The sequence below is a fragment of the Pelodiscus sinensis genome, chromosome 9 (assembly GCF_052426305.1).
Source record: "Pelodiscus sinensis isolate ZL-2025 chromosome 9, ASM5242630v1, whole genome shotgun sequence".
NCBI lineage: Eukaryota > Metazoa > Chordata > Testudines > Trionychidae > Pelodiscus > Pelodiscus sinensis.
Genome location: NC_143060.1, coordinates 68,170,825 through 68,196,363, shown reverse-complemented (window position 1 = coordinate 68,196,363; position 25,539 = coordinate 68,170,825). Strand labels below are relative to the sequence as shown.

The window sequence follows — 25,539 nt, the reverse complement described above, 5'->3', positions numbered from 1 at the left end:
CCACTGACTTTCCTTTGCATGCCGGGTGCCAAGTCCAGGAGGAACTCGGGGTCTCTGCTATCAGACACCTACAGGCAGCCTGCAGCAGCTGACTATGGAGCTCTGTTTGCAATACAGATGCTCCAGCTTGAGCTCTGACACTTCTACCTTGCTGGGGCCTAATCCCGGGCTCCAGCCCAAAGCCTGCTGCCTACACAGCTGGCTGCAGGTGTCTCATTGCTGTGCATGCAAACATCCCTCTGTGGCCGGGTCTGGAAGCTCTGGTCTCAGCTCCTCCACTGTGTGAGCAGCTCTTGTCCCAGGCTTGGCCCTGCCATGCAGCTCATTTGTCAAGCCGTTAGCGCCACCGTGTGGCAACTGCGTGCTAGTGCACAACATGCTGGGAACACTCCGGCCAGCTGGGCAACCATGTGTAAGGGGACTGTTACCCCTTACTAAAACTCTGTGGGAGTTTTTTGGTTTACCAGCTTCAGAAGGGGAAGGGTTCATGAGACTGACAGACCCCAGAGACAATGGAAAGCAGTCAACACTCCAGCTCAGCCTGACTGACAGGTTGTAAGTGGGGATTGTTCTGGCTCTGTCTCTGAACAAACAAGCTGTGTGCAGAAGAGGTCCTGCAAAGACAGAGAGCTGAAAGAGGAGTACAAGAAGAAGTCCTGCAGCGACAGAACCAGACACAGACAGGCCAAGCAGTGCAGACCCTGTGTTGAGCAGCAGACTGGCAGTGCTCAGAAAGCCAAAAGGAACAGAGAAACAACACAAGGAGCTGGAACTGGCCAAGCAGCACAGCCTGCAGCTGGATGTGGTGAGCTACTGGGACCTGCAAAGTGTGGGGAAAGGCTCTGGACTGGGAGAGGGGTCTGGCCACTTAGAGACTGAGGCTGTGTGGTCACTGCCAGTGCAAGCGTGTCCAGCCTGCAGCCCCTTGCAGCACATCCAGGGCTTCTAAGGAAGAGACTGTGAACTGTCCTTACACTCTGCAGACTGCTGTGTTGATGTCCCTGTGCTACAGAGCAGGGCTGTGTGTTCTCATTTAACCATTCTCATTGTTTCTTATTCTATTCTCTTTAATCAGTTGATGTTTAATAAATTGTATTTGCTTTGAACCTTATGAAGTGATCACTGGGCCAAGAAGGCCTGCAGTGTGCAGAGAGCACCTCGGAGTGGGGACACCCTAACTCCTGCCCCTAGTGACTACAAGGTCGGGGATTAAGCCCCAGGAAACCTGGGCCCAGCCTTGTTGGGGTTTCAAGGGCTCTGCTCCTCAGGAGAGTGGAGGGGGAGCCCTCAGGATCAGGGAGCCGTGGGGTAAAGGAAGTGGGAGCGGGGACTCAGATCCTTTCGCTGCTTCATTTCACCGGGGTGTATGGAAGCCAGGAAAGTTCCCCACAAGAGCGGGACCATTCCCCCGCTTACACATGCACCAGCTGCGGGTTGGAATTCAGAGAACCCCGGCTCAGCACCGCTGAAAATTGAAAGTGCCTGAACTCACTCAGCTCAGACATTTTCTGTTTGAACACCTGCACTGCTGCCTCCCTCTAGGTGAATGGCTGCTGGTCTCCAGCCTAAGCCCCAGAGCAACGTGCGACTGTGGGAAGAGAAATGTTCAGCCACCTAACGTGGCCATGGGACTGGATCCAGTAGCTATGCCAGAGCCTGCCCCCTCCCAAGAAGACGGCCAGTGGAGAGGATACACCTCCTTCAACCTTTAACCCTGGGGTTAGAGCACCCATGGGGATGTGGGAGACCATAGTTCAGTTCCTGGTTCAGTCTGACAAGGGGAAGGGTTTGAAGGAGGAGAGCGCTGTTACCTGGGGCTAGGAAGAGATGCTTCCTGTTTCTCTGGCCCAATGAGTATTTAATTAAATGGAACATCAATAGGTGTGAGGCCCCTCTCAGAACAGCCCACAGCCCGGTGGGTAGAGCGCTCCTCCTAGAGCTAGACAACTCCTTTTTCCCCCTTGGGTATAGCAGAGACTTGACCCAGAATCTCACCCCCCCCCCCGACCTCAAGTCAGATCTTAACCATTGGGATAAAGCAATCATAGAATACCAGAACTGAAAGACCTCAAGAGATCATGGAGTCCATGCCCCGGCACTCGTGGCAGAACCAAGCACCATCTAGAGCAGTGGTCCCCAACGTGGTGCTCGCGGGCACCATGGCGCCCACCTAGTGACCAGAGCCGGCCTGAGCCATTCTTGCACCTTGGCCCCCGGCGCATGCGCGGCCCCACCCAGGGCACCCAGCAGCCCGAAAAGGTTGGGGACCACTGATCTCGATCATCCCTGACAAGTGTCTATCTAACCTGCTCTTAAATATCTCCACTGATAGAGATTCCACAACCTCCCTCAGCAATTTATTCCAGTGGTTAGCCACACTGATAGGATAAAAAGCAATGGGCTTAAATTGCAGCAAGAGAGGTTTAGGCTGGATATGAGGAACAACTTTCTATCATCAGAAGTTAAGGATAATACATTTTCTCCCTTCTTGTACCAGCTTTCAAGTTCCTAAAAGGTGTTATGTCCTCTCTTAGTTTTCTCCTTTCCAGAGTAAATAAACCCAATTCTTTCAGTCTTGCCTCATATGTCATGCTTTCTAGGCCGTCAACCACCTTTGCTGCTCCTCTCCAATTTCTCCACGTATTTTCTGAAATGTTGCAATCAGAACTGGATACAACACTCCAGTTGAGGTTTAATCAGGGCAGAGTAGAGTGGCACAATCACTTCTTGTGTCTGTCTCTCAACTCTCCCATTAAAGCAACTGCGATTCTGGGATTTTGTTTGTTTTTTGTTTGGTTGCACAAGAGTATCAGATTAATTCGTTTAGCTTGTGGTCCACTATGACCCCTCAATCCCTTTCTGCAGCATTCCCTCCCTAGACAGTCACTCCTAATTGTTATGCGTGAAATGGATTATTCCTCCCTAACTCGAGTACTTTGCATTTGCCCTTCTTGAGTTTCATCCTATTTACTTCAGACCATTTCTCCAGTTTATCCAGATCATTTTGAATTATAATCCTATCCTTCAAAACACTTGCAACCCCTCCCAGCTGTGTCTCATCCACAGACTTTATAAGTGTACTCTCTCTGTCGTTATCTACATTGTTGATGAACATATTGAACAGAACCGGTCTCAGAATTGGTCCATGCAGAATCCCACTTGTTATGCCCTTCCAGTGAACCCCTGATAGCCATTCTCCGAGTAGTTATCCAAACAGCTATGCACCTGCTCTCTCCCTGACCCTCCCCCCAAGATTTGTTTGTGGAATTAAGGGGTCTCTGCGCACACCCACTGAATCAGGACTTGCACACGATATAGGCTTTAGCCACATCTCTTCTCCTGGCTCACAGATCGCTAGCAGAGAAAGGGCATTGTCATGGAACCACAAGATCTGGGCTTCTCCCCTTCACTGTGCCAGTTCCCAGAAAGATCTCACTCTCCCACCTGGACCAGCCACATGGCCTTACTATCTCGGGGCTTGAGTCCCTGGCCTCCTGGGCAGAAAGCCATCCCCACATTCTCATAGGTCAGGGTAGGCAACAATTTTTGCAGGGGGGCACTTCATGAATTGTGGATAGTGGTTGTGGGCTGGCTCCGCTCCAGAAAGGATGGCGCTTCGGGCAGAAAGGACCCCGTTAGGTGCCATGCGCCCCGGTGGGAGGAGGAGACTTCACATGCTGCCCTGTCCCAGGGTAGCATTTGACCAGGGCTGGAGCACAACAGGGCGGTCGTGGGCCAGAACAGATGGCTTGGTGGGCCGCATTCGACCCATGGGCCAGATCTTGCCCACCCATAATGGGTGCTGGATGGGGGAGTCCAAACCCCATGTTCTCCCAAGTATCAGGGTGGGGCCCATACTCCCTGTCTGCAAAGGTGCAAGGCAGGGGTCCAGGTCCCACACTGGCACAGGAGCCAGGCTAGGTTGCCAGATGGTTTCAGAAAAAACAACAACAACAAAACCCCACTCAAGTGTGTTGAGGTAAAAAAAAAACCCCGCGTGGTGAAGCTTTTGGCCCTAACAGGCTGCCGGCAGCTGCACGTCATCTTGCCTCCCTGCGCTGGGCCTGACAGCTCCTCGGTGAGCACTAGGGTTGCCAGGCTGCCTCTGTATAGAGCCGGACAGCCCAGGATTTTCATCTCCTGGCCAGGAAAAATAAATAAATAAAAAAAATCAGAAAGTACCGGACATTTTAGGTGTCCGATATTTTCTGGATTTTTTTACCGTACAGGAGGTGAAAATAACAGATTGTCTGGTTCAATACCAGACATGTGGCAATCCTTAGCCAGGCAGGAGCCCATATCAGAAAAAGTTATTCCTGCAGATTCAACACACGTTACAACCTACAATGCATTGCAATTCAACATGCATACAGGCTGAAATGCAATTCAAGCTACAATACAAAAGTACTAAAAAGAAGAGGCTGCACTGCAAATTGCAGAGGTAGTTGGAAAGCAAGGACTATTACAATACAGTTTGCCAAGCAATGCCGAGTGGAATGGAATTTACAATGTGGGCTTCAGCGAAGTGTAATTTTCAGTGCTATGCAAGCTGTAATACAATGCAAGTCACAATTAAGTTGAAATGCAGCAGAAGAGTTCATGCAAGTTTCCATGCAATACATATTGCAACATAATTTTCAGTGAAAGTTAACAATGTTGGACTTTAAGTTGCCATGCAATTCAAGCTGCAGTGTAAATGACAAGATATAATGTAATACAGGAAACAACAAGTTGCAACACAATTCCAATTCCAAGTGCTGCATTACTGTTTATAATTTTAATTGCAATGTAATGTACATTGCCAATTATAATGTAACTGGAAAACCACTGCAATTACATCAGTAGTGATTAACACAACACATGCGTTCCCAAGCCAAAGCCACTCTTCCACTCTATTCTAGCTAGGCTCAGAGCATCATGAGACTGAATTTGTTTGCCCTGGAGCTGTTTCTTGCAAAAATCTAGAGATACAGCTGTTTTTTCACTCATTACATAGGGATTTGAGCTGGTATAGCAAGCATTAGGAGGGAAACAAACCTTAGGGTGTGTCTGGAGACTACATGGCTCCGTCGATGGAGCCATGTAGATGAGGCAGGATGACAAAGGGAAATGAAGCGGCGATTTAAATAATCACCACTTCAGTTAAATCAAAGTGGCTACCGCGTTGTGCCGATCAGCTGTTTGTCGGCACAGCGCGGCAGTCTAGACAGGGATCTGTCGACCCCAGAACCCAGAACCAGACGAAGGGTTCTGGGTCGGCAGATACCCGTCTAGACTGCCGCGCTGTGCCGACAAACAGCTGATCGGCACAGCGTGGCGGCCACTTTGATTTAAATGAAGCGGCGATTATTTATATCGCCGCTTCCTTTCCCTTTTTCGAGTAAACTAATCGACATGGCTGCGTTGATGGAGCTGTGTAGTTCAGACATACCCTTAATGTTAACAGACCCCTTGACATTTTGTTCAGTCCTTACTGGGGAAAGAACCAGAGTAACTTGCCCTCCCAGGATGAGGGCTGGCAGCGCGTTGTCGTACTTAGGACATCAGCTCCTTCCCAGCCTGAGTTACTTGGCCAGATCCAGCTGGGACCACGCTGTTTGCAATTCACGGTAGCATGCGTGTCACTGGACACATATACAGGCAGTTTTAAACAGGCACATTGCCCATCCTTTTGCAAATGGATACCTCTTTGCACACATCAGTTTACTTACGTTTCAATGTGAGCAAGTTTCAGCTAGAGAGGTAAAATCCCGGCTGATCAGTTAACCTGTCAAACATCACGCTGACCTAACGTTTAACCAGTTAACCAACTAAGCAGGATGCAGGCTCGGGAGCTCTCCAGCCCGGCTGGAGGAGCCCTCAACCCACAGGGCTCCTACTCCCAGCCCTGCACTGGGGCTGGCTATTGGCTCCCTGTCCCCATGAGGGTCTGGGGCTGCCGCCAGCTCCCCACAGACAGAAGCTGTTCTGGATGCTGGAGCAGCCCCTGTCTGTGACAGGCAGGGAGCTGCTCTAGCCCCTCACTTGTTATCAGGAACTGGCAAGCAGCACCCATTTAGGGCCAGGGTTACTGGTTAACCTTCCACGTCCCTAGTTTCAATAGCTTGTGTTCTTTTGCACATCACTTCACGTGTCATTTTCCATACTGTGAGGGCCACATGACAAAAACTGCGAACTGGGTAATGAGAGGGTAGAGAGCCGGATCGAGGGTGCTTTTATAGGCTATGGAAAGCAGGTAGTGGTGGGCCATAGACAGGATAGAAACTGAGAGCTTGCAGTACATCAGGGGACCCAGAGTATAGCTTTTGCCTGTCAGTTGGTCTATCAACAGGCCGTATTAATTGCTTACATATGAAAAAAACAGGAAACAAAATATCTCGGGAACCCTCAACCACCACCAAGGTCTAGCTAGGCCGAAGGACTACAGCAGTGAAACTGGAGCAGTGCGGGCTCATAGCTCAAGCACCCTTCAGCCTGACACTGGTTTTAGCACTTCTCAGCGATATATTTCTGCCACACACCCCTGTTCTTGCTAGATTCTGCCCAGTGGCCTTTTTTCAAAAAAACATCACCTGCATCTAGACTGCTGTTGTGTCCTTTTGAAATTAAATTGAAAGAATGTGGCAGTATTTTTTTTAAATCGGTAAACCTACTTTTACCAGGAAGAATGCCTATTTTTGGAGAGCTCTTTCACAAAAAGGAATTCAACGCAAACGGGGCTTTTTCGAAAGACAGCATCCAGATTGCCTGGGTGCTCTTTTGAAAAAAGCAGCTCGCTTTTTCAAAACCCTTGTGGCTGCCTAGACGCTCTCTTTCGAAAGAGGCTTGTAGCCTACACATACCCTCTGGGTCTCAGGGACAGGGTTCTATCACCCACTGGGGGGCGACGCTGCCCTGGTTAAGGACACTGCAGGTTTTGGCCATTTTACTCCAGCGGTTCTCAAACGTTTTGGCCCATGGCCCACCCTGCTCAATGCAGACCTTCCCGTGGACCACCAGCCAACCTGCCACTCAGGAGGGCAAAATGGGCATAAGAGGAGGTGGGGGGTGACAGGGAGGTGGGGTGCAAGAGCGGGCTGGGGGTGCAGGGTCTGCGGAAGATAGGGGGCACTTTTCTGACTCCATGACTCTTGCTGCTCTCATTCATCATGATTCCAGCCAATGGGAGCAATGGGGAAAGTCTCCAGGTGAACAATTTCCTGTGCTGCTGCTTCCCTAGCTGGAGGGAGAGGGAGCAGCAGCATGTGGAGCTGCTTCCTCCCACCATGAGCCAGATCCCATCCACAAGCTCCCCCTCTCTCCCGGCAGCAGGAAACTTCATGGGGGAAAGCTGGGGGTATGTGGGGCTGGATCACCGGCATGCATTCCCCTCCGCGGGGGGGGGGGGGGCTCTGAGCCCTTGGCCCACCTGCAAGATGGTCACAGACCACTAGTGGTCCTCTTCGAGACACTTTGAGAGTCACTGCTTTAGTCCCATGCAAGCCCAGGAACAGACCTACCCTTAAAAAGAAAGAGAGACTGTAAAAGAGGAGGAGTGATAGGCAGCTCCCTACCATGGACAGGCTACAGCAAAGCAGGCACCCTGCCAGTGGGATCTACAAGGTGTTCGCTGTGCAGGGAGCAGGGCAGTTTGCCCATAAGTGAGTTGCGGGGGCAGCTCGGAGGGGGAAGACATCTTAGCCTGCCAAAGCCACAGAGAGCTGTCAAGTCCCGAGTCAGGAAACAGGCGTGACTGAACTTTGCCAGCAGTTCCAAAGAAGCCCAGAAGCCAGAATAGTTACCCCAGGATTTCCTAGTTTGAGCTCATTTGAGACAAAGGATTGTTTGCTTCACAAGAAACTGCCGCTGATCTGTGATCTGAGCCCCCCTTGCACAGTGGATCTGCAGTGGTGATACTGGAAAAAGAAAAAGATCTCCAAAAGCTTAACACAGAAACATTTAGGGATGTGACAAAGCAGGGGATTTGTATTGTTTTGCATCAACACTGTTTGCGCTTTCCCCTTTGGAGTTGTGTATGTGTAACAGCTGCAAGAACAGGTCCCCCCACAGCCCACTTGCTGTTGCAAGGAAAGAGAACGGGGAGTCCTCTCTCCTCAAAGTAGGCTAGAGCACCCATCTTCACTCCAAACCGTGCCTCACCCCATACCCCAGCTGGAGCCCTCACACCCTTGTACCCCAACCTTCTGCTCTAGTGCTGAGCTCCTCGTTCCTGGCCCCATCCCAGAACCCACAGAGCCCTGCACACCAACCTCCTGCCCCAGGCCTACACTTCTTCCCACACTGTCAACCTGCTAGCCTCATTCCGGCCACGAGTTTTCTTATGCGTACAACTAAGGAAATGTGTCACATGGGTCTAGAAAACATGAGCTCTGAAGGAAGGTTGAAAGAACTGGGCTTGTTTAGTTTAGAAAAGAGATTTGAGAGGGGACATGAGAGCAGTTTTCGAGTATCGAAAAGGGTGTTACAAGGAGGAGGGAGAGAAATTGTTCTCTGAGGATAGGCCAAGAAGCAGTGGGCTTGCAGCAAGGGAGGTTTAGGCTGGGCATTACGAACCACCTCCTAACTGTCAGGGTGGTTAAACACTGGGGGGGGGGGTGTTGTGGAATTGCCATCACTGGAGATATTTAAGAGCAGGTTAGACAGACACCTGTCAGAGATGATCTAGACAGTGCTTGGTCCTGCCGTGAGTGCAGAGGACTGGACTCGATGACCTCTTGAGCGCCCTTCCAGTTCCATGATATCACCTCCATATTGGTGCACATAAAATTCATTCCACTTGGGGGTGGGAAAAATTAGAGGGGACACTGTAGGCAACTTGATGGCTGATGAAATACAATTTTGATAAATGCAAAATAATACACACTGGAAAAATATCACAACTCAAAATACAAGATGATTGGGTCTAAATTAGATGTTATCCATCAAGCAAGAGATTATGAAGTCATTGTTGATAGTCCTCTGAAAACCACCCACTCAATGTGCAGTGCCAGTCAAAAAAGCAAACAATGTTGGGAGAGAGGACAGAAAATATCATATTGCCGCTATATAAACCCATGGTACGCCCACATCTTAAATACTTCATGCACTTGGTCATGTCAACTTACAAGAAGGTATCTTGGATTTGGAAAAGCTACCGAGAAGGGCAACAGAAATCAGGGGTGTGGAACAGATTTGATATGACAAGAGATTGAGAAGCCTGGGACTCTTCAGTTTGGGGGGGGGGACCACAAGGGCTAAGGCAGGGAATAGGACAGAGGCTTAGAAAAGTCATGAAAACTAAGGAAATGTCATGCACTTGGTCACAGAATACGAGAACGAGAGGTTACCCAATGAAATAGGCAGCACATTCAAACAGATAGACAGAACGTATTTCTTCAGTCAGCCTATGAAATTTTGCCAGAGGATGCCAAAAGCCAAAACTATAATAGGGTTTAAAACAACCACCAAACACACACTAACTAGGTAAGCTCATGGGGAAAAGGCCAATCAATGGCTACGAGCCAGGATGGGCAGGGATACAACGCCATGTTCTGCACATCCCCCGTGGCAGGGGAGGGATCACTTTTCGATTGCCTGTTGTGTTCGTTCCCTCCGAAGCGCCTGGTATTGGCCACTGTTGAGAAGCAGAGTAAGAATACGCCTTAACATTGAACCCCAACTTGTTCCCTCAGGTGACTTGCCACAAGATGTGAGAATGTTAGTGTTAGAGCTGAGTGGTTCGAACACTTAGTTTCCTTTCTTTTACCCAGGAACAAGAAGACTTACCCCGCGTTGCGTGGGTCCTTAATGCATTTGTTTTTTGAGAAAACAAAGTGAAAATGTACGTGCTTTAAATTAATTATTGCTCTCGCTACAGCCACTTGGGGCCAGGGGAAAAGCACCAGTGGGGACAGCCAGCGGAGGAGTGTATGTCCCCAGGCTGGGCCCGGTCCAGTCTCATCTGTTCTCTGTGCTCCCCTGCCAGAGTGAGGACACAGCAAACTGTGCACTTTCCCCTCCCTCCCTGATGAAGGGGAACAGCCGGCAGCATCAGGCCCATATGCAGGGCTGTGTGTGAAGGGTGCAAAAGCAGCCCCCCATGCTCCACCAAGTAAGCATGCTCCAGCCAGCCAGAGTGGCACGCTGACCACACCTCCCTCCCCATGCTCTGGCCAGCTGGAGGAAACCCTGGGATGATTTCCTCACTTCCTTGGGGGACCATCGGGGGTGCAGTCCCACCCTTGCAGTCCACATTTACAAAAAAAGTACCCCCCCCAAATTCCTGGGTACAGGCCTGAATGTCCCCACAAGAATCTGGGAATGTGGAGGAAGAGGCGTAGCAAGGGGGCAGAAGGGGGCACCATGCTAGGGGGGCGCCAGGTGGGCTGGAAGCAGAGCGCTCAGCCCCACATATCACAGCGAGCCCAGAGCTGGCGGGCCACGTGCTCCCAGTGCAATCAAGCCTCTGAGGCAGGACCGGGCAGCGCGAGCCTTCAAAGGTAGGCTCTGCGGGAGGGAGAGGGGGATTGGGTTGGAGTGGGGGGTGGGGCTGCCTGGCTCTGGGGCAGCACCCCACCCGCGATGAGCAGGGACAGCTGCCAACACAGGCCAGGCTTCGAGGGGCCGGAGGAAGCTGCGTGCCCCTAGCCGAGTGCCCCCAGAAGGCAGCGCCCCCAGTGAATTGTTAGCAGCATGGGCAACATCTCACCAATGCCTGGGGCTATGAGCACCCCTCGCCCGTGCTCTGGTCACCCGCCCCATGATCCAGATTATTGCTGAAATAATTGTATTCCTGGAGGCTCCCAAGGCACACCATTAAATGTGTGCAGGGAGAGCCAGGTGGAGGCACCGCCACTGTCTATTCTTTACGAGCTAGGGACGGCAGCAAGGGGGTGGAGAGGGAATCTCCAGCTACACCACATCCCCACTGGGGCACTCAGGATCTCCTTTTATGTTAAAAACATCAGGTGCCCATACACACAAGTGAGTGCGACCTGCTCCCGAGTAACCCAGGAGGGAAAAGGGGGTAACACAGTAAAGAAACCAAACTAAACTCCAGAGTCCAGCTCATTCGGGCTGTTCTGCTGTAACCACCCTGGACTGGCCACTGGCACAACGCAATGATTAACTGGAGGTCAAAACCAGGGTGAAATAGCAATATTGGAATTAATCACCGAGTCAGTGAAAGCACAAGTGAGAGCTGCTTTTTCTTCAGCCAACAGCCGGTATTAAGGAGTCACGGATTTGCTTGTTACAGGCCACAATGAAATAACTGTTACCCAGCACACTGACGTCAACCTTTAGCTGAAGGAACATTTTGGCATTGGAGCCCACACATTGGCTTTATTTCTCTGTCTCAAGAACTGCCTCAACCCTCTTGAGGTTTCCTGCTTGCATTTCACAGTTCTGTGGTTGTGCTGTTTTCTTCCCACCAGAGACAGAACGTAATGAAACCCACTGCTCAACAGAGGTTGGCGGTGCTGGCATGCCCTCACACAGATCTGACAGGTTCACTTCACTGGCTGTTCAGGCACGATGCACAGCCAGGATCGAGGATTGTATGGCCATGTTTAGGGCTATTGAAATGTAGGTCACTCGTTAGTACTGGCTAGAAAGATCTTTACAGGAGGTCTCACGCATGCAATCGGTCACCCAGAAGAAGGCAATTATGGACCCAGATGCCAATTCAGCTGTGCTCTGAGCCAGCACACCTCCCCCTGTGCAGCACACACCTGTAGAGTGGCCCCATGGCAAGGGGGTAGGGAGCAGTTTGCTTTCTGCCCCTAATCTGCTGTGACACCTTCTAGAAGTCTCCTCACCTTGATTCCCCTGCCCCTGGCCTATGAGTGATGCTCACCTACCTCTACTGGCAGTGCCTGCGGCTATTACTACTAGTGCATGGTGAGGTCAATATTTCTAATTGCCAGCTCTCATCCCTCCCCCACCACGTGTCTGTCCTAAGCTGCACATGCCAAGGAGGGTGGAGAACAGTCCTGGAAAGGACAAAGTTTTCTCTCCATAACACTGAAGGATGGGCTGACCCAGGGAACAGCCTGCCCTACACCGTGCTTCCAGTGGGCTTGGTGTGTAGTGGAGAGCTGGAGTCCTGCCCTGGTTGTTAGCACCTCGGCTGCTAGCACTTGCAAGGGCAACAAGGTGCAATCCACAGGGCATTACCCATCTGCCCCAAGATTCCTGCAGCTCCATCTTTCTGCCCTGGCCAGGGAGCTGTCCCACACCTTGCCCAGCTGGAAATCTGGAGCTGAGCTTCCCGACACATGGAGGCCAGGTCTATGCACTGAGGAACAGAGGGAGCTAGATTATGCCAATGTCAAAGTTTCAGCTCTTCTCCACAGGGCAAGAATGATGGGAGAACACGGGGCTCTTTAGGGAAGGCTGCCCTGGCTTCTGTAGCCTTGGGTCAGAAGAGCGACTGTCAGGGTGACTTGGTTCCTGTGTGGTTTGCTGATGCCCATTACAAAACAGAGGAAACACATCGCTCTAGCTGTTCCCTGAGGGCAGCACTGCCAGAGAGAGAAACAAACACGGCTACCACTGAGCAGTGGCCTCAGGAGCACTAGCCACACATTGTGCTGCTTCTCTCCCGACAGACTGTGCTGCCTAAGACATACAGCTAGCAGGGCACAGCTACAGAGCATAACCAGCACTCAGCACCACCCACCAGGAGACAGGCCTTGCTTCTTCCACTAATGGGCCCAGCAAGCACTTGGCCAAGAGGATGGGACCAGGCAACCCCAGGGGAGCACAGCTAGGTCACCTCCAGGGCAAGCAGGGGAAATGCTGGAGCTTCTGTGGGTGCCTTGCTGACCAAGAGCCAGCCATGGGTGGAGAGCCCTGCATGAGAGGGTAGGGTAGCTGGAGCCCTGGCGAGCAGGAGCTTGGCTAGCAGAGCTCTCAGGGCACAGCATGTGGAAGACACCAGGTACATGCAGGAGGTGCAGAATTAAGGGAGAGAGCTCCTTGTGATGCCCTTGGGAGGGCGAGCCGGCCACAGGCAGTGCTCCCAGGAGCAGCATTTACACTACAGCCTGAGACACCCAAGGGTGCAGCAGCATTTGGCTCTGCTCAATCACCTGCAAGGAGAGCTGAGCTCTCAGGGACAGGGACAGCCCCTGGGTTTGCATGGCACTGAGCACAGCAGCCGTTTAACACTAGCTCCAGCACTGCCTCTGCTCACCTCTGCAGCTACAGCAGCATCTCCCAGCAAAATGGGCTGAGCAGCCGAGCTGCAGAAAGGGATTTGACAGAGATTCATGCCAGCTCCACTCCAACCATTCATCAGGCAAAGCAGTTCTGTCTTCAGCCAGGTGCCAGACACTCCTCTCCCACTGTCCCCACTCCAGAGCTTCTCCTAGAGGACAGTGCCAGCACCATAGCAGCTCAGGCCACATGGAGCAGGAACTGCGCCTCCCAACTCATGTGGGAAAGGGCAGGCTGCAATAGCTCAACTGGAAATGGCTTTGCAAGTCACATGGTTATTGCCTTCCAGGGGCTTGCTCAATCCTACCAGCTGCACAGCTCCACCCTCCTTTCACTAGCAGACACATACTGTGGTTTTCTGAGACCCTTTCCTCCTGCTTGCACAAGACCTCCCTATCTTTGCAGAGCTGCCCTTGAAAGCCAGCTCTCAGTGCACTTCTGTTTTGGTCAGCATGTCTCAGGGATGGGACGCATCCCAGCCACAGCCAAGGGCCACAGTCTTTGGCTAACTAGTGGCAGCACCTGGAGGTCCCTGGTTTATCCCCAGGAGGCAGCTAGGATGGTAGCAGCTGGCCAGTTTTCCCAGCATCAGTGTCTCCAGAGGGCTCCATCCCAGAGCTGGGCAGAAATCAGAGCAGTGGCAATGGCTGAGATGCTCAGATTGTTCTCTGGCCCAAGGGCAGAGTTGGGCAGCTGGCTCTAGTGAACATTGCTGGGGGTCGGGCACCTCGCTGGGCTGCTGGGGGATCCCCAGCTCTGCTCCGTTTGCTGTTTGACTAGACTGGCACCAGCCCCTCTACAAGGACACCCAAGTCAGGCCACGTTCTTATGGTGAAGTGGGGCTGGATGGTCTGCTTCACTGCAGCCACTTTACCACTATGTGGCACAAGCAGGCTTCCAGCTGCGCAAAGGAGGCAGAGGCCTCCCTGTGCAGAGCTGGCATATTATGCCCCTGTGCCAGAGGCCCCCATCTAGGAGTGGCGTTTGGAGTGGAGCAGGTGGGTTGGCAGTATCCCAGCAAGGCTTATGCTTGACCCTGCTCTGACACTGGACACTGCGCCAGGCGAAAATGGTTCTCTTGCAACTCTAACTTGTGCTAAAACTGGGCAGCTCGGGGTCTTGAAGCTCTCACACCACTGTGTCCTCAGAAGTAGGCCAGAGTCTAGTCTGGCAGCCAGGCGTTTGCACATCAGGGGTCCCACTTAATTTCAAATGCTGGTTATTTGTAGATTCATAAATCAAGTCCCAAGGAGACCGTTGTAATTTAGTCTGATCTCCAGTAGGACAGACCAGAGAACAGCCTCACAACCTTTGCCATGGCAGATTGGTTAGGAAAACATCCAGTCTAGATTTTAAAATTTTCATTGATGGAGAATCCACCATGTTTTGGTAGCTTGTTCCCACGGTAATACTCACTGTCAAAATGTACTCGTTTTCCGTCTGAATTGGTCTACCTTCAGCTGCCAGCCATTGGATCGTGTTTTACCTTCTGCTAGACTGCACAGCTTATTATTGAATATTTGTTCGCCTGGTAGTTAAAAATGGGGATCAAGTGACCCTTAACTTTTTTGTTCAATTAAGAAGATTGAACGCCTGAAGTCTCTTAGGAGGCAGGTCTCTCAAGCATTTAACCATTCTGGTGGCTCTGAACCCACAGCAGCTCAAAGCTAAATTCAGAGTCAGATCACCTCTTGAAAAGTGCCTCCTGCAGCCCTCAGAACATCAGTTCTGATCCCTTCCTGCTTTGTGGCCCTGGAATGCACAGACACATTGCTGAAGCCAGCACCCCATGGAGACTAAAGTTCCAGCACCAACCATGACTCAGCTGTCTCACTGCACACCCCCCCCCCACCCTTTGCCCTCAGAAAAGTGGCAGCCAGTCCCAGAAGGCAAAGCTCACACTGACTGCCCAGTTAAGGACTGGACCTCCAAGGCCCTAGCTCCCCTGTTTGGGGGGCTATTCAGCTCTTGCTCTTGGAACCAGACACAGCATAGAAGTGAGTTCTTGCAGTATACAAGCCTGGGTGGTCACCAAAAATGTGATGGCCTCCCTTTCGGAAAGCTGCTCTTGGAACAGTACAGCACTGGGGTAAATCCCTCCCTTGGTTAGACAAAGGTAGACAGGCCTGGGACATGGTCTCAGCACTGTCAGGGTTATTCTACTGCTCTGCTTCCCAGGACAGTCCTCGGTCCAGAAGCCCCCCTTGCAGGAACATCCAGTACAGGTACCTGTAGATGAACTCCATCCATTTAGGGGTCGTGTGTCCATGGACACAAGGCCTAGACTGACTGAAGGGGCTGTCACTATTTTATGCAGAAAGCATGGCGGCTGGACCAAAGCACTCCTGCGTTCCCTCACGTCTGCCTGGGCCAAGGCAGGTTTGTTCTGCGGCTCTAGGGGAGAGCCAGGGCTCAGGCTGGGTTAGTGGCTATTCTCAGGCGAGCAGCTCGCCTGTTCCACTCTGCATGAAATGCTTCTGAATATTCACTGGGGAAAGAGCAGTAATGAGGCTCTAGCCCACTGCTGCTGGCCCTCACATGGGCAGCAGGCTGTCCCCCTTCCCTCCCGATGCTGCCATTCGAACCTGGATCTCTGACATTGCAAACGTTACAAGTTCCCAGGGTGATAATGCCTCTGACTCTTGCCCTTCAAAAATGCTCAAAAATTAAATGCTCTGGGTCAAATGATACCAACAGTTTGATTTGCCAAAAATTCTGAAAAAACCCTGGATTTGTTGTACTCAGCCTCTCTCCCTCTGAAATAGCTGCCACATTGAAAAGTCCGTTCTTCGCCCAGCTCCACCTAGGATGCTGGACAGGGGGCACTAAAGGCAAAGCTCCTAAATGGTGCTAATTGACAGCTTCCTGGAGCCCAGTGGCAGGCCCAATGTAGAACCTGTTGGCTGCTTTCTCCCTAGCCCCACCTGAGCCCTTTCCTCCAGCATCCTCTACTACTTGGTGGCTACCTCTCCAGTCCACAGGATGCACAACTGGGAGCACTGCCTACTGCCTCTCTTACACTGTGGCCCAACTGCAGACTTCCCAAAGAGGACCACTTGCCCAAGCCAATCATTCTTGCTCCATACCTAACCAGTCTATTCCATAAAGTCTTCAAAAATGAAGAGTATTGACAAATTAGCCCAATCTTCCTGAAAGCTAGTATCCATGCTAAAGGAGTGCGATTCTCCAGTGTAACATCTGGACTTCGAAGCTATAAATCAGAATTTCTGAATGGAGCTGGCATTCAGTGCTGTGTATGCTGCCACTGCAGGCTTTGGATATCCTTGGTATTCTCCTTCAACAATCTATATCTTGTTTACAGAACACACACACTATTTGTCTCTAGCTTCTGGCAACCAGAGGCTGGGAATAGAAGACAGGATATCACTTGATGATCACTTCTTCTGTTCATTACTTCCTAAGCACCTGATACTGGCCACTGTTGCAAGTAGGGATGTAACAGTGTAGCTGATCAATCAATTAACCGATAAGTAAAAGCTTATAGGTTAATACTATAGACCACACACATTTCCCCTCTTCCCCACCCCCCAGTCAATTTTTTAGCAGGCTGGCCAGCAGCCTGTCTCAGTCCCAGTTTGCACTGCGTCCATGACCTACCCCCACTGCAGCTCTGCATTTCAAGTCTATTAGGAGTCAGGCAGGCAGGCAGCCCAGTTCCAACTCATGCCAGGTCTGGGAGCTCAGATCCCTTGCACCCCAGACAGGGGCTGCTGCCACACCATGCTGCTGCCACTGTATCAGAGGCAGCAGCATGGGGCCACAGGCAGCCAGTCCACGAGAGAAGCTAGTTTTAAAACTGGCTCCCCTCGCAGACCAGCTCCCGCCTGGCACCCTGCGCTGCTGCCTTGGACACAGAGGTGGCAGTGGGCTCCTCAGGAGTGGGGCTGGAGCCCACTGACTACCAGCTTCACTCCCTGGGGATTATAGAATAGCTGATGAACCAATACGAATTCATGAGGTTAATCGACTGTTCAATTAAATGATATTTAACACCCCTAGCTGGAAAACAGCCCACTGGCCCCTCTAGCCCAGTAGCCTAACCCTGAATGGCTCTATTAGGTTCTTATTCTAAAACTCCATCTGTGGCAGGTTCCTTTATGTTACTCTTCTGCCAGGCCGAGTTAATAGCGGCAAGGGCCGGATTGAGTATCTAGAGATCTCCTCCCAACGAGGTAATACAACACCGGCTCGAGCCCCCACCCAGTGACCTGGGAAATCTTACATACACCTCTGGGTGCCTCGGAGGCAATTCTTCCCCTCTCGCAAGCACAGAGCCTCCGTATAGCAGCAAACCTTTAACAACATGAGGTAACCGACATCAGCATGAACTTGGGAAAACACCACAACTCAGAATCACAGACCATACATGAGCAAAGACCCTCCCCCCAGCCACGAATCACCCAAAGACCAACACCCCAAAAGTCTTTGCCCTGGGTCAGTGCAGCCCCAGGGTTCAAAAGTTCACCTGGCAGGGTTTTACCATCCCAACCTGGAGGGGCGGGGATTGATACACCTTACCTCCGTAGGGTTCTGCCGCCACCATCAACGCGTCCACCTGTCGTCCAATGAGCCGCCTCAGCTGTCCCACGAACTGTCTGGCTCCACCAGCCATCTCGGTCCATGCCCCTGGCCGCCAGCTGATTGCTCCTGCAGCTGCTCCACTGACTGTCTGCTGCTGCTCCTACCAGCCGTCCCCACCAGCCACTCTGCTGTCCGCCTGCACCCACCGGTTGTTCCCGCAAACCGCTCTGCTGTCCGCCTGCACTTGCTGGTTGTCCCTGCAAGCTGTTCTGCTTGTAGCTCAGCAGCATAGCGCCAGGTTCCCCACAGCAATAGTGATTTCAGCTCTTCCGCAGCATAGCGCGAGGCTCCCCACAGCACACACTGATTTCAGGTCTTTAGCAAGTTCAGTTCACGATAGAGAAACCTCAGTGCTAGTGCTCCACTAACCCACAGTGAACTCAACTCTGCAACTCACAACTAGACTCCTAATGGAAACAAAATTAGCTCTGATATACCAGACTGGAGAAAGAAGAAAATACAATCAGTGCTGTTTAGATGCTCAGCCAGGGCCTCACCACCAAGTACAAAGACCTGTCCCCACTCTTTTTCAATTTCACTTGGTTTGGAACCCATGCCCCTTGTGTAGCGAGTGCTACTTAGTTTATGGCAAATCCCTCTGTCATAAACAGTTCCACCATTCTGTTGTCCTTGATTCGCCTAATCAAGGTAACAACACTTTTATCCTCCCTGCCTCAATAACAGAGAGACTGGGGATCCCACAGTGGCCAAAGTTACCATTTGGGCTGCTGTGAGCACATACTAGACGGGGTGGGTGTGTCTATGCAAATTGGGATCTCGCCTTGAAGTCTCTTTGCACCATTTGCCACAGTTCACCACCAGGGCTGTGTCTAGACTGGCCAGTTTTTCCGGAAAATCAGCCGCTTTTCCGGAAAAACTTGCCAACTATCTACACCGGCTGCTTGAATTTCTGCAAAAGCACTGACTTCCTACTGTAAGAAATCAGTGCTTTTTGCAGAAATACTATGCTGCTCTCATTCAGGCAAAAGTCCCTTTTGTACAAAACTTTTCCGCAAAAGGGCCAGTGTAGACAGCTGAGATTTGTTTTCCGCAAAAAAGCCCCAATTGCGAAAACCGTCCGTGCCAATCTAGACGCTCTTTTCCCCAAATGCTTTTAACGGAAAACTTTTCCGTTAAAAGCATTTCCGGAAAATCATGCCAGTGTAGACGTAGCCCTGATGTCAGGTTAGAGCTTACCCTGACCCCGCTTACATCTGCATCCCCTCCCACCCATGCCCACAGGCCTTTCTTATAAGAGATACTACTAGCAGCACAAGCTACTTGTGGCCAATTCTCTCCCCTCCCCTCCCCCCCCCCCTTTGACTGCCCTGAGCCAGAAACCATTTACACTTACCTTCTTTGTTCGAGTCAGAGAGTCTGATGGGTGGAAACTTCTTATTAGCATAGCCCTGCCTGTGTGATCTTTGGCTCACACGAGCCAGTTATTACTGAACAACTGCCAAGTTGGCTTTGCTGCCTGCCAAGTAATATTTGCATTTCTCTCCTTTTACTCCCACGCTCGATGTGCATTTGATGCCACCAAATTACTGGGAATTAACCTTGTCTCTCAGGCCAGCCCCTTCAGCATACATCACTTCAGTAAAACATACAAAATTCTACCCAACACATTTTGCAAAGGGAAGATGGTTCAGGTCAGGCATACAACTCTGGGACTGATTAACATTGGCCAAGTGCCTCAGGTTTTTACTGGACTGCACTGCAGGTTCCTCCTTTTGTCTTGTATTCATTATTCTGGAGCCAAAGGCAATTCTTTGGAATCCAAACTGTGTGTATCTGGGGTGTTATTTTGCTTCAGATTGGCAGAGGGCAGAGTAATTCCTGGAAAAAAAATCCCTTCAGGGTCAGTTTGCCTGGAAGGGGGAGAGAACAAGACTGCAGAGCACAGAGCAATCCTAGATGAAACAATAGGACCAAAGGTTTAATGAGAAGGAAGAGGGGAAATTGAAAAACATATTCATTGTCCTACTATGAACCCTTCATTCTGACGGCTATGGGGGAGGGGGGAAGAGACACTTACATATCTCATTCCTCACAATGACAAGACAATTGTTATCCAATCAGTCCTAAATACGAACATCCTGTAATTAGCACAATACCAGACAATGCATGCCATTCTGGACAATACATGCCATTCTGATTAGGTTCCAGTCTCCTAGAATGGATTCTTCCGCCTCTTGCCAAGTGTTTTCCATCCGAAGGTGTCCCGGCACTGCAAAGGCGCTCAGTAGCCTTACCCCCATTTTACATTTAGCAATTCAAGAATAGGGAGAGGAAGGGACTTGCTCAAGGTCCCCTAGTCCTACGATCTGCCCACTAGGCCATGTCAGATCTATCCCTGGGTTCCTGTGGATAGCAGTGACTAAGTCACTCAGGTGAGCAGGGCACAGTCGGTCTGGCAGGGTCCTGGGAGAAGGGGGCTGGATCACCGTGATCCTGGCTGGGCCAGGTGGACCCATGAGGGACTGAAAGGGGCAGCCTGCATGATGAAGGCATTTGAGAGACTCCTCCTGGGGCCTAAGGCTACCTCACCCCTTGTCAGGGTGCGTAGCAGGGTTAACTCACCAGCACAGCACCTCCTGCTGGTCGGACTGGGAATTAGCTCTGGCACTCCAGCTGGCTCAGCGCTCCTCTGGCTCTCCTTGTGCCCATGTCGCTCTCAGGACACTGCTGTCTGGCAGCACCACCGCTCCAGCCTTTTGCCCCAGTCAGGTACACCTGGGCTATGTCTACACTCGCGGCTTCTTGTGCAAGAAATATGCAAATGAGGCTAATTGTGGAATATCACCGAGCCTCGTTTGCAAACCTAATGTGCCGCCATTTTTGCAGAAGAGGCTTTTGCGCCTGAAGGAGCTGTCTACACTGCCCCTTGCGCAACAAAAACCCTCTTGCGCAATGCTGTTCTTCCTGAAAAATAAGCGGCATAACAGCATTGCACAAGAGGGTTTTCTTGTGCAAGAAGGGGCAGTGTAGACAGCTCCTTCTGGCGCAAGGGCCTCTTCTGCAAAAATGGCAGCTCATTAGATATGCAAATGAGGCTCAGCAATATTCCACACTTAGCCTCATTTTCATATTTCTTGCGCAAGAAGCCGTGAGTGTAGACATAGCCCAGCTGTCTTTGCACCTGCCTCTGTGGCCAACCGCAGCCCTGAAGTCAAGCCCTTTGCCTCAGAGACAAGCCAGTCTATACAGGCCACTCTCCCTGGTGGCAAGGTGCTGCATCGGGGAGACCCAGGCCAACTTCTCTGGTCCCAGTCCTTGTCCTGCCCCATGACCCTGTAGCCAGACAGACACTCCCCCCCCCCCTCCGCCCACATCCTTCTTATTTGCCTCTCTGAGGTTCCTGAAGCATACAGGGCAGAGAAGGAACAATAAAATCAGCATAGTCTATGCTGGCCCATCTGATCCTGAGAAGCTGAAAACACAGATATGAGGAAAGAGCGATTAAGGCAATAAGCTGACCTCGAGGCTGCGAGAACTGCCCTGGCTGGCACGTATGTTGATACAATCACATACAGTCGGCCCTGGGAGAGGAATCTCCCATTGAGAAAAGAATGCCCAGTACTTCCAATTTAGTTCTCTCTCTTACAAGTGTAAATTAAGTTCACAACTCCCTTGTAAGAACTGGTGTCACAAAAGACAGACCAGCACCATTTGGCATCTTAGATAAGAAAGAGAAATACGTGACCCCATGGCTACGTCTACACTGGCATGATTTTCCGGAAATGCTTTTAACAGAAAAGTTTTCTGTTAAAAGCATTTTCGGAAAAGCGCGTCTAGATTAGCAGGATGCTTTTCCGCAAAAGCAGTTTTTGTGGAAAAGCGTCTGTGGCCAACCTAGACGCGCTTTTCCGCAAAAAAGCCCCAATCGCCATTTTCACCATCAGGGCTTTTTTGCAGAAAACAAATCTCTGCTGTCTACACTGGCCCTTTTGCACAAAAGTTTTTCGGAAAAAGACTTTTGCCCGAACGGGAGCAGCATAGTATTTCCGTAAAAGCACTGACGATCTTACATGAGATCGTCAGTGCTTTTGCGGAAATTCAAGCAGCCAGTGTAGACAGCTGGCAAGTTTTTCCGCAAAAGAAGATGATTTTGCGGAAAAACTTGCCAGTCTAGACACAGCCCAGGGGTATAAAGATGGGTCCAGCAGCACACTCACTTTGAGTGTCAATCTACCATCTACCTGCTGGTCGGGTTAGGTTATTGACCTCCCGAGGTTCCACGGGGACGCCCACCTCATATTCGTCTTTCCTAGGAATAGAGGGACTGGCACTGGCTTGACCCACTGGAGTCGAGAGGCACAGAAGGGGGTAAAAATTGTACCTGGATGTGTCCTTTGTCTTAAGTGTACACATAGACTTAGAGCTCTTTAAAGATTAAGCTGTCACTTGGTACCATTATTTCTATTTTCTATCTTTATTTTCTTTGTAACCATTTTTTAAGATCTATATTTGCCAGCAGTTAAGAAACAGAGCAATAGCCATTGTAACCATATGATTTATAAGCTTCTTTAATAAACCTGTAACTGTTTAAGCTTTAACCTGACTCCTTCAGATGCTGTAACAGAACCAAGCACAATTTAAAAGAACTTCAGCCGGTCATAAGGGACAGGTATAGGGGGAGCTTGGGCGTTTGGATCTGTGTCACTCCCAGTTGACAGATCCATTGGGGCATCTCTCAGTCTTCCCTAGACTGCCCGCTGCGAAGGGATCCTGTATCCTAGCAGCTGAAATCTGAGATGTAATAAGCTCTCCCTACAAACTCTGGGGCGTCTGTCAGCCTGTTGGCTGCCCTCCGCGACGGGACCCCAGTCCTAGCGGTAAAGTCATGGACGTTAAACCTTTTCTCGGTCTCACACACACACACACACACACACACACACACACCCCCTGTCGGCTGACAGACCCTTCCACCTTCCAGGCCCTGGTCTCAAGGCTGCAGCCCAGCAGGTAGCAGGCCATAGCCTCCCCTTCGCTGGGAGCCAGTTCTGTACCAACCCTGGTCAGTGCCCAGCTGTCCTCCGCTCAGCTCTTTATAACAGGGCTGCCCCAACAAAACACCCTCTGATTGGCTCCCCACAAGCCTCTCCCTGATTGGCCGGGGCTCTGCTCAGGCGCCCTCCAGCCAGTTTTAACCCTTTCTGGCCAAAGTGGGGCAGCTGCCCCACTACAAGGAGTCAGCTGGCCTCGTCTAGTTTAGGCAAGTACTTATACTGCACTCATCTCTGAAGCATCCGTGCAGCGTCCAGCAGGGAATTAAGCACTGTCATGTGGTTGACATGTATTTGTGTGAGTGTGTAGACACAATCTTCCAGCCATTACACGTTTACGTGCAGGGAGGGTGTGTGAAGAGGGAGACGGTGCTTTAAAGCTAGCTCCCTGCACCACTTCTGTAGGAGGCAGCAGTGCGGGGCAGCGGGCACCTGCAGGGTGCTGTCTTGAAAGCTGATTTCCTGTATATACCAGCTCCTACCTGCCTCCCCACAGCACTCTGCCTCCATTCAGAAGCAGGAGCACAGGGGGGGAGCAGTAGGCTCATGGGTGCCAGTACATGCAGGGAGCCAACTTAAAAGCCTGTCTCCCGCCTGCACTCCCTCCTCTACCTGCCCCCAAGGCAGCAACACAGGTGAGGGGGCAAGTGGCTGCGAGTTTAACAGGTAACCATGTAGCTGCTGAAAATCTCAATGGCTACATGGTGCAGGCTCTGCAGTATAAAGCTTCAATAAACTTTATACTGCAGAGCATGCAGCAAAGCCTTCCCTGAAGAGGGTCTCTCAGCCCCTGCTGGCTCTGCTTCTGGGAAGGAGGCGTCCCTGCCAGAGAAGCTGCCTGGAGTGAATCCTCCTTCTTGGGAGTGGAGCTGGCAGTCCTGCTGCAGCAAAGCTGCTTCCCAGGGAGTTAGCCGAGTGTAACGGACACCATTAACGGATCAGCATCAGTTAAACAATTCGTCAGTTACACTCTAACATCCCTCACTCAGACCCACCAGACATATAGTGCCGTGTTGTTATCCACAAGAAGCGACATGTAAGGTATCTACGGAAAGCGCGCGACTTGCCAAGGCTCACAGCCATCGTGAGAGGTGTGTAGGGTAGCATTTAAGGAACGATGTAACTATGCTGACTCTGTTTTATGCCCTTGGAGTAACAGTCCCCAGAGGGGTCATGTGTCTTGGTGATGGCCCATTCCAGCAAGGGAGAGCTGACACTTCTCTCTGGTTAGCTGGTGATGTTAATGCCAGGCTCAATTGGCCTGTTCCATCCCGAGGCTTTGGAAGGCAAATCATCAAAACAACTGCAAACAATGGAAACCACTTGGCAGTAGAAAGGAACAGTACAACACGCGGGGGATTGGTCAGAAGGCGAGAGGCCCCCAGAATCCCTTTATGGAGGAGCCATCTTGCTGAGCGAAGGTGTTTCATGGAAGTTCGATTCCTGTGACACTAGCCAGCTCAACACCACCCTGAACCTGGGGCAGGAGGGGCCTGCTTTGACAGCCAGGAAGGGAACTAGGACAAAGGGGACAGGTTTTCTGTGAGTAGCCCCGAGCAGGGCTGGATATCACAGGGAATGCTCCAAAGGGACTGGTGTGCACCCAAGAGGCAAAGACAGGACTGGCCTAGCCCACAACACAGTCCTTGAGTGGTTGATGGGCTGACAGGCTTAAGGAGCTGAGTCCTGCCACACGGGCAAGCCTCCCTCTGGCTAGAGGGTGACTCCCAGTCCTGGGTACCTCAGGAATATCACCAGCACCTAACCCCCTGGCTGCGTCTAGACTGGCAGGATTTTCCGCAAATGCTTTTAATGGAAAAGTTTTCCGTTAAAAGCATTTGCGGAAAAGAGCGTCTAGATTGGCAGGACGCTTTCCCGCAAAAGCACTTTTTGTGGAAAAGCATCCATGCCAATCTAGACGCGCTTTTCTGCAAAAAAGCCCCAATCGCCATTTTCGCGATCGGGGCTTTTTTGCGCAAAACAAATCTGAGCTGTCTACACTGGCCCTTTTGCGCAAGAGGACTTTTGCCCGAACGGGAGCAGCACAGTATTTCCGCAAGAAGCACTGATTTCTTACACGAGATCGTCAGGGTTCTTGCGGAAATTCAAGCAGCCAGTGTAGACAGCTGGCAAGCTGCTTTTGCGGAAAAACTTGCCAGTCTAGACACAGCCCCTGAGTTTGGGGTTTAGGTGCCTACCTCTCAGTCTGAGGCTTCACTGAGATCCACAAAACTCCCACTGGCCCCTATAGAAACCTAAACTCATTAAGCATCTACCTCAGGGCATATGCACCTCTTCCCTTGAGCTACCTGGGCACCTAGCTGCTGCTTAAGCCCCAGTGCAATCCACGGGGAAAACAAGGGCCAGCTGACGGACATGGTCCAATATGCATGCTCAGAGCCCACTAGTTGAAGCAGTGCTGCTGCCCGAGGGGAGGTGGGGGTGTCTGGTTGGCACACTCAGCTGGTCAATGGCCCCCCACATTCAATTCCCTCATTTGCTTGCTGGGGGGAGAGGAATGACACTGAGGCCTCTCAGCTCTCAGGAGAGGCTCCCTAGCCATGGGCTCAGGGACACTCTGAGGGAGGACCCCTCAGTTCCTCCCCCTGAAGGTGCTGTTCTCTGGGTCAGTATCAAATCACAGGAGCAGGGCTCGGGATTCCCCACCTCCCAGGTCAATCGTGCCCCGCCAGCTCACAGACACGCTCCCTCTGGCCGAGCGACTTGG

The 25,539-nt window shown here is 51.3% G+C and overlaps 1 protein-coding gene across 1 annotated transcript in view; it reads right to left on the bottom strand.

Annotated features, from left to right (window-relative positions):
• RGS4 (regulator of G protein signaling 4) overlaps positions 1-18,172 on the bottom strand; it is a 51,348-nt gene extending 33,176 nt beyond the window's left edge. Inside the window, exon 1 of the mRNA XM_014580688.4 lies at positions 17,740-18,172. Coding sequence (XP_014436174.3) covers positions 17,740-18,032 — 293 coding nt within the window. The 5' untranslated portion in view covers positions 18,033-18,172. The remainder of the gene's footprint in view (positions 1-17,739) is intronic.
• Positions 18,173-25,539: the final 7,367 nt, after the last annotated feature.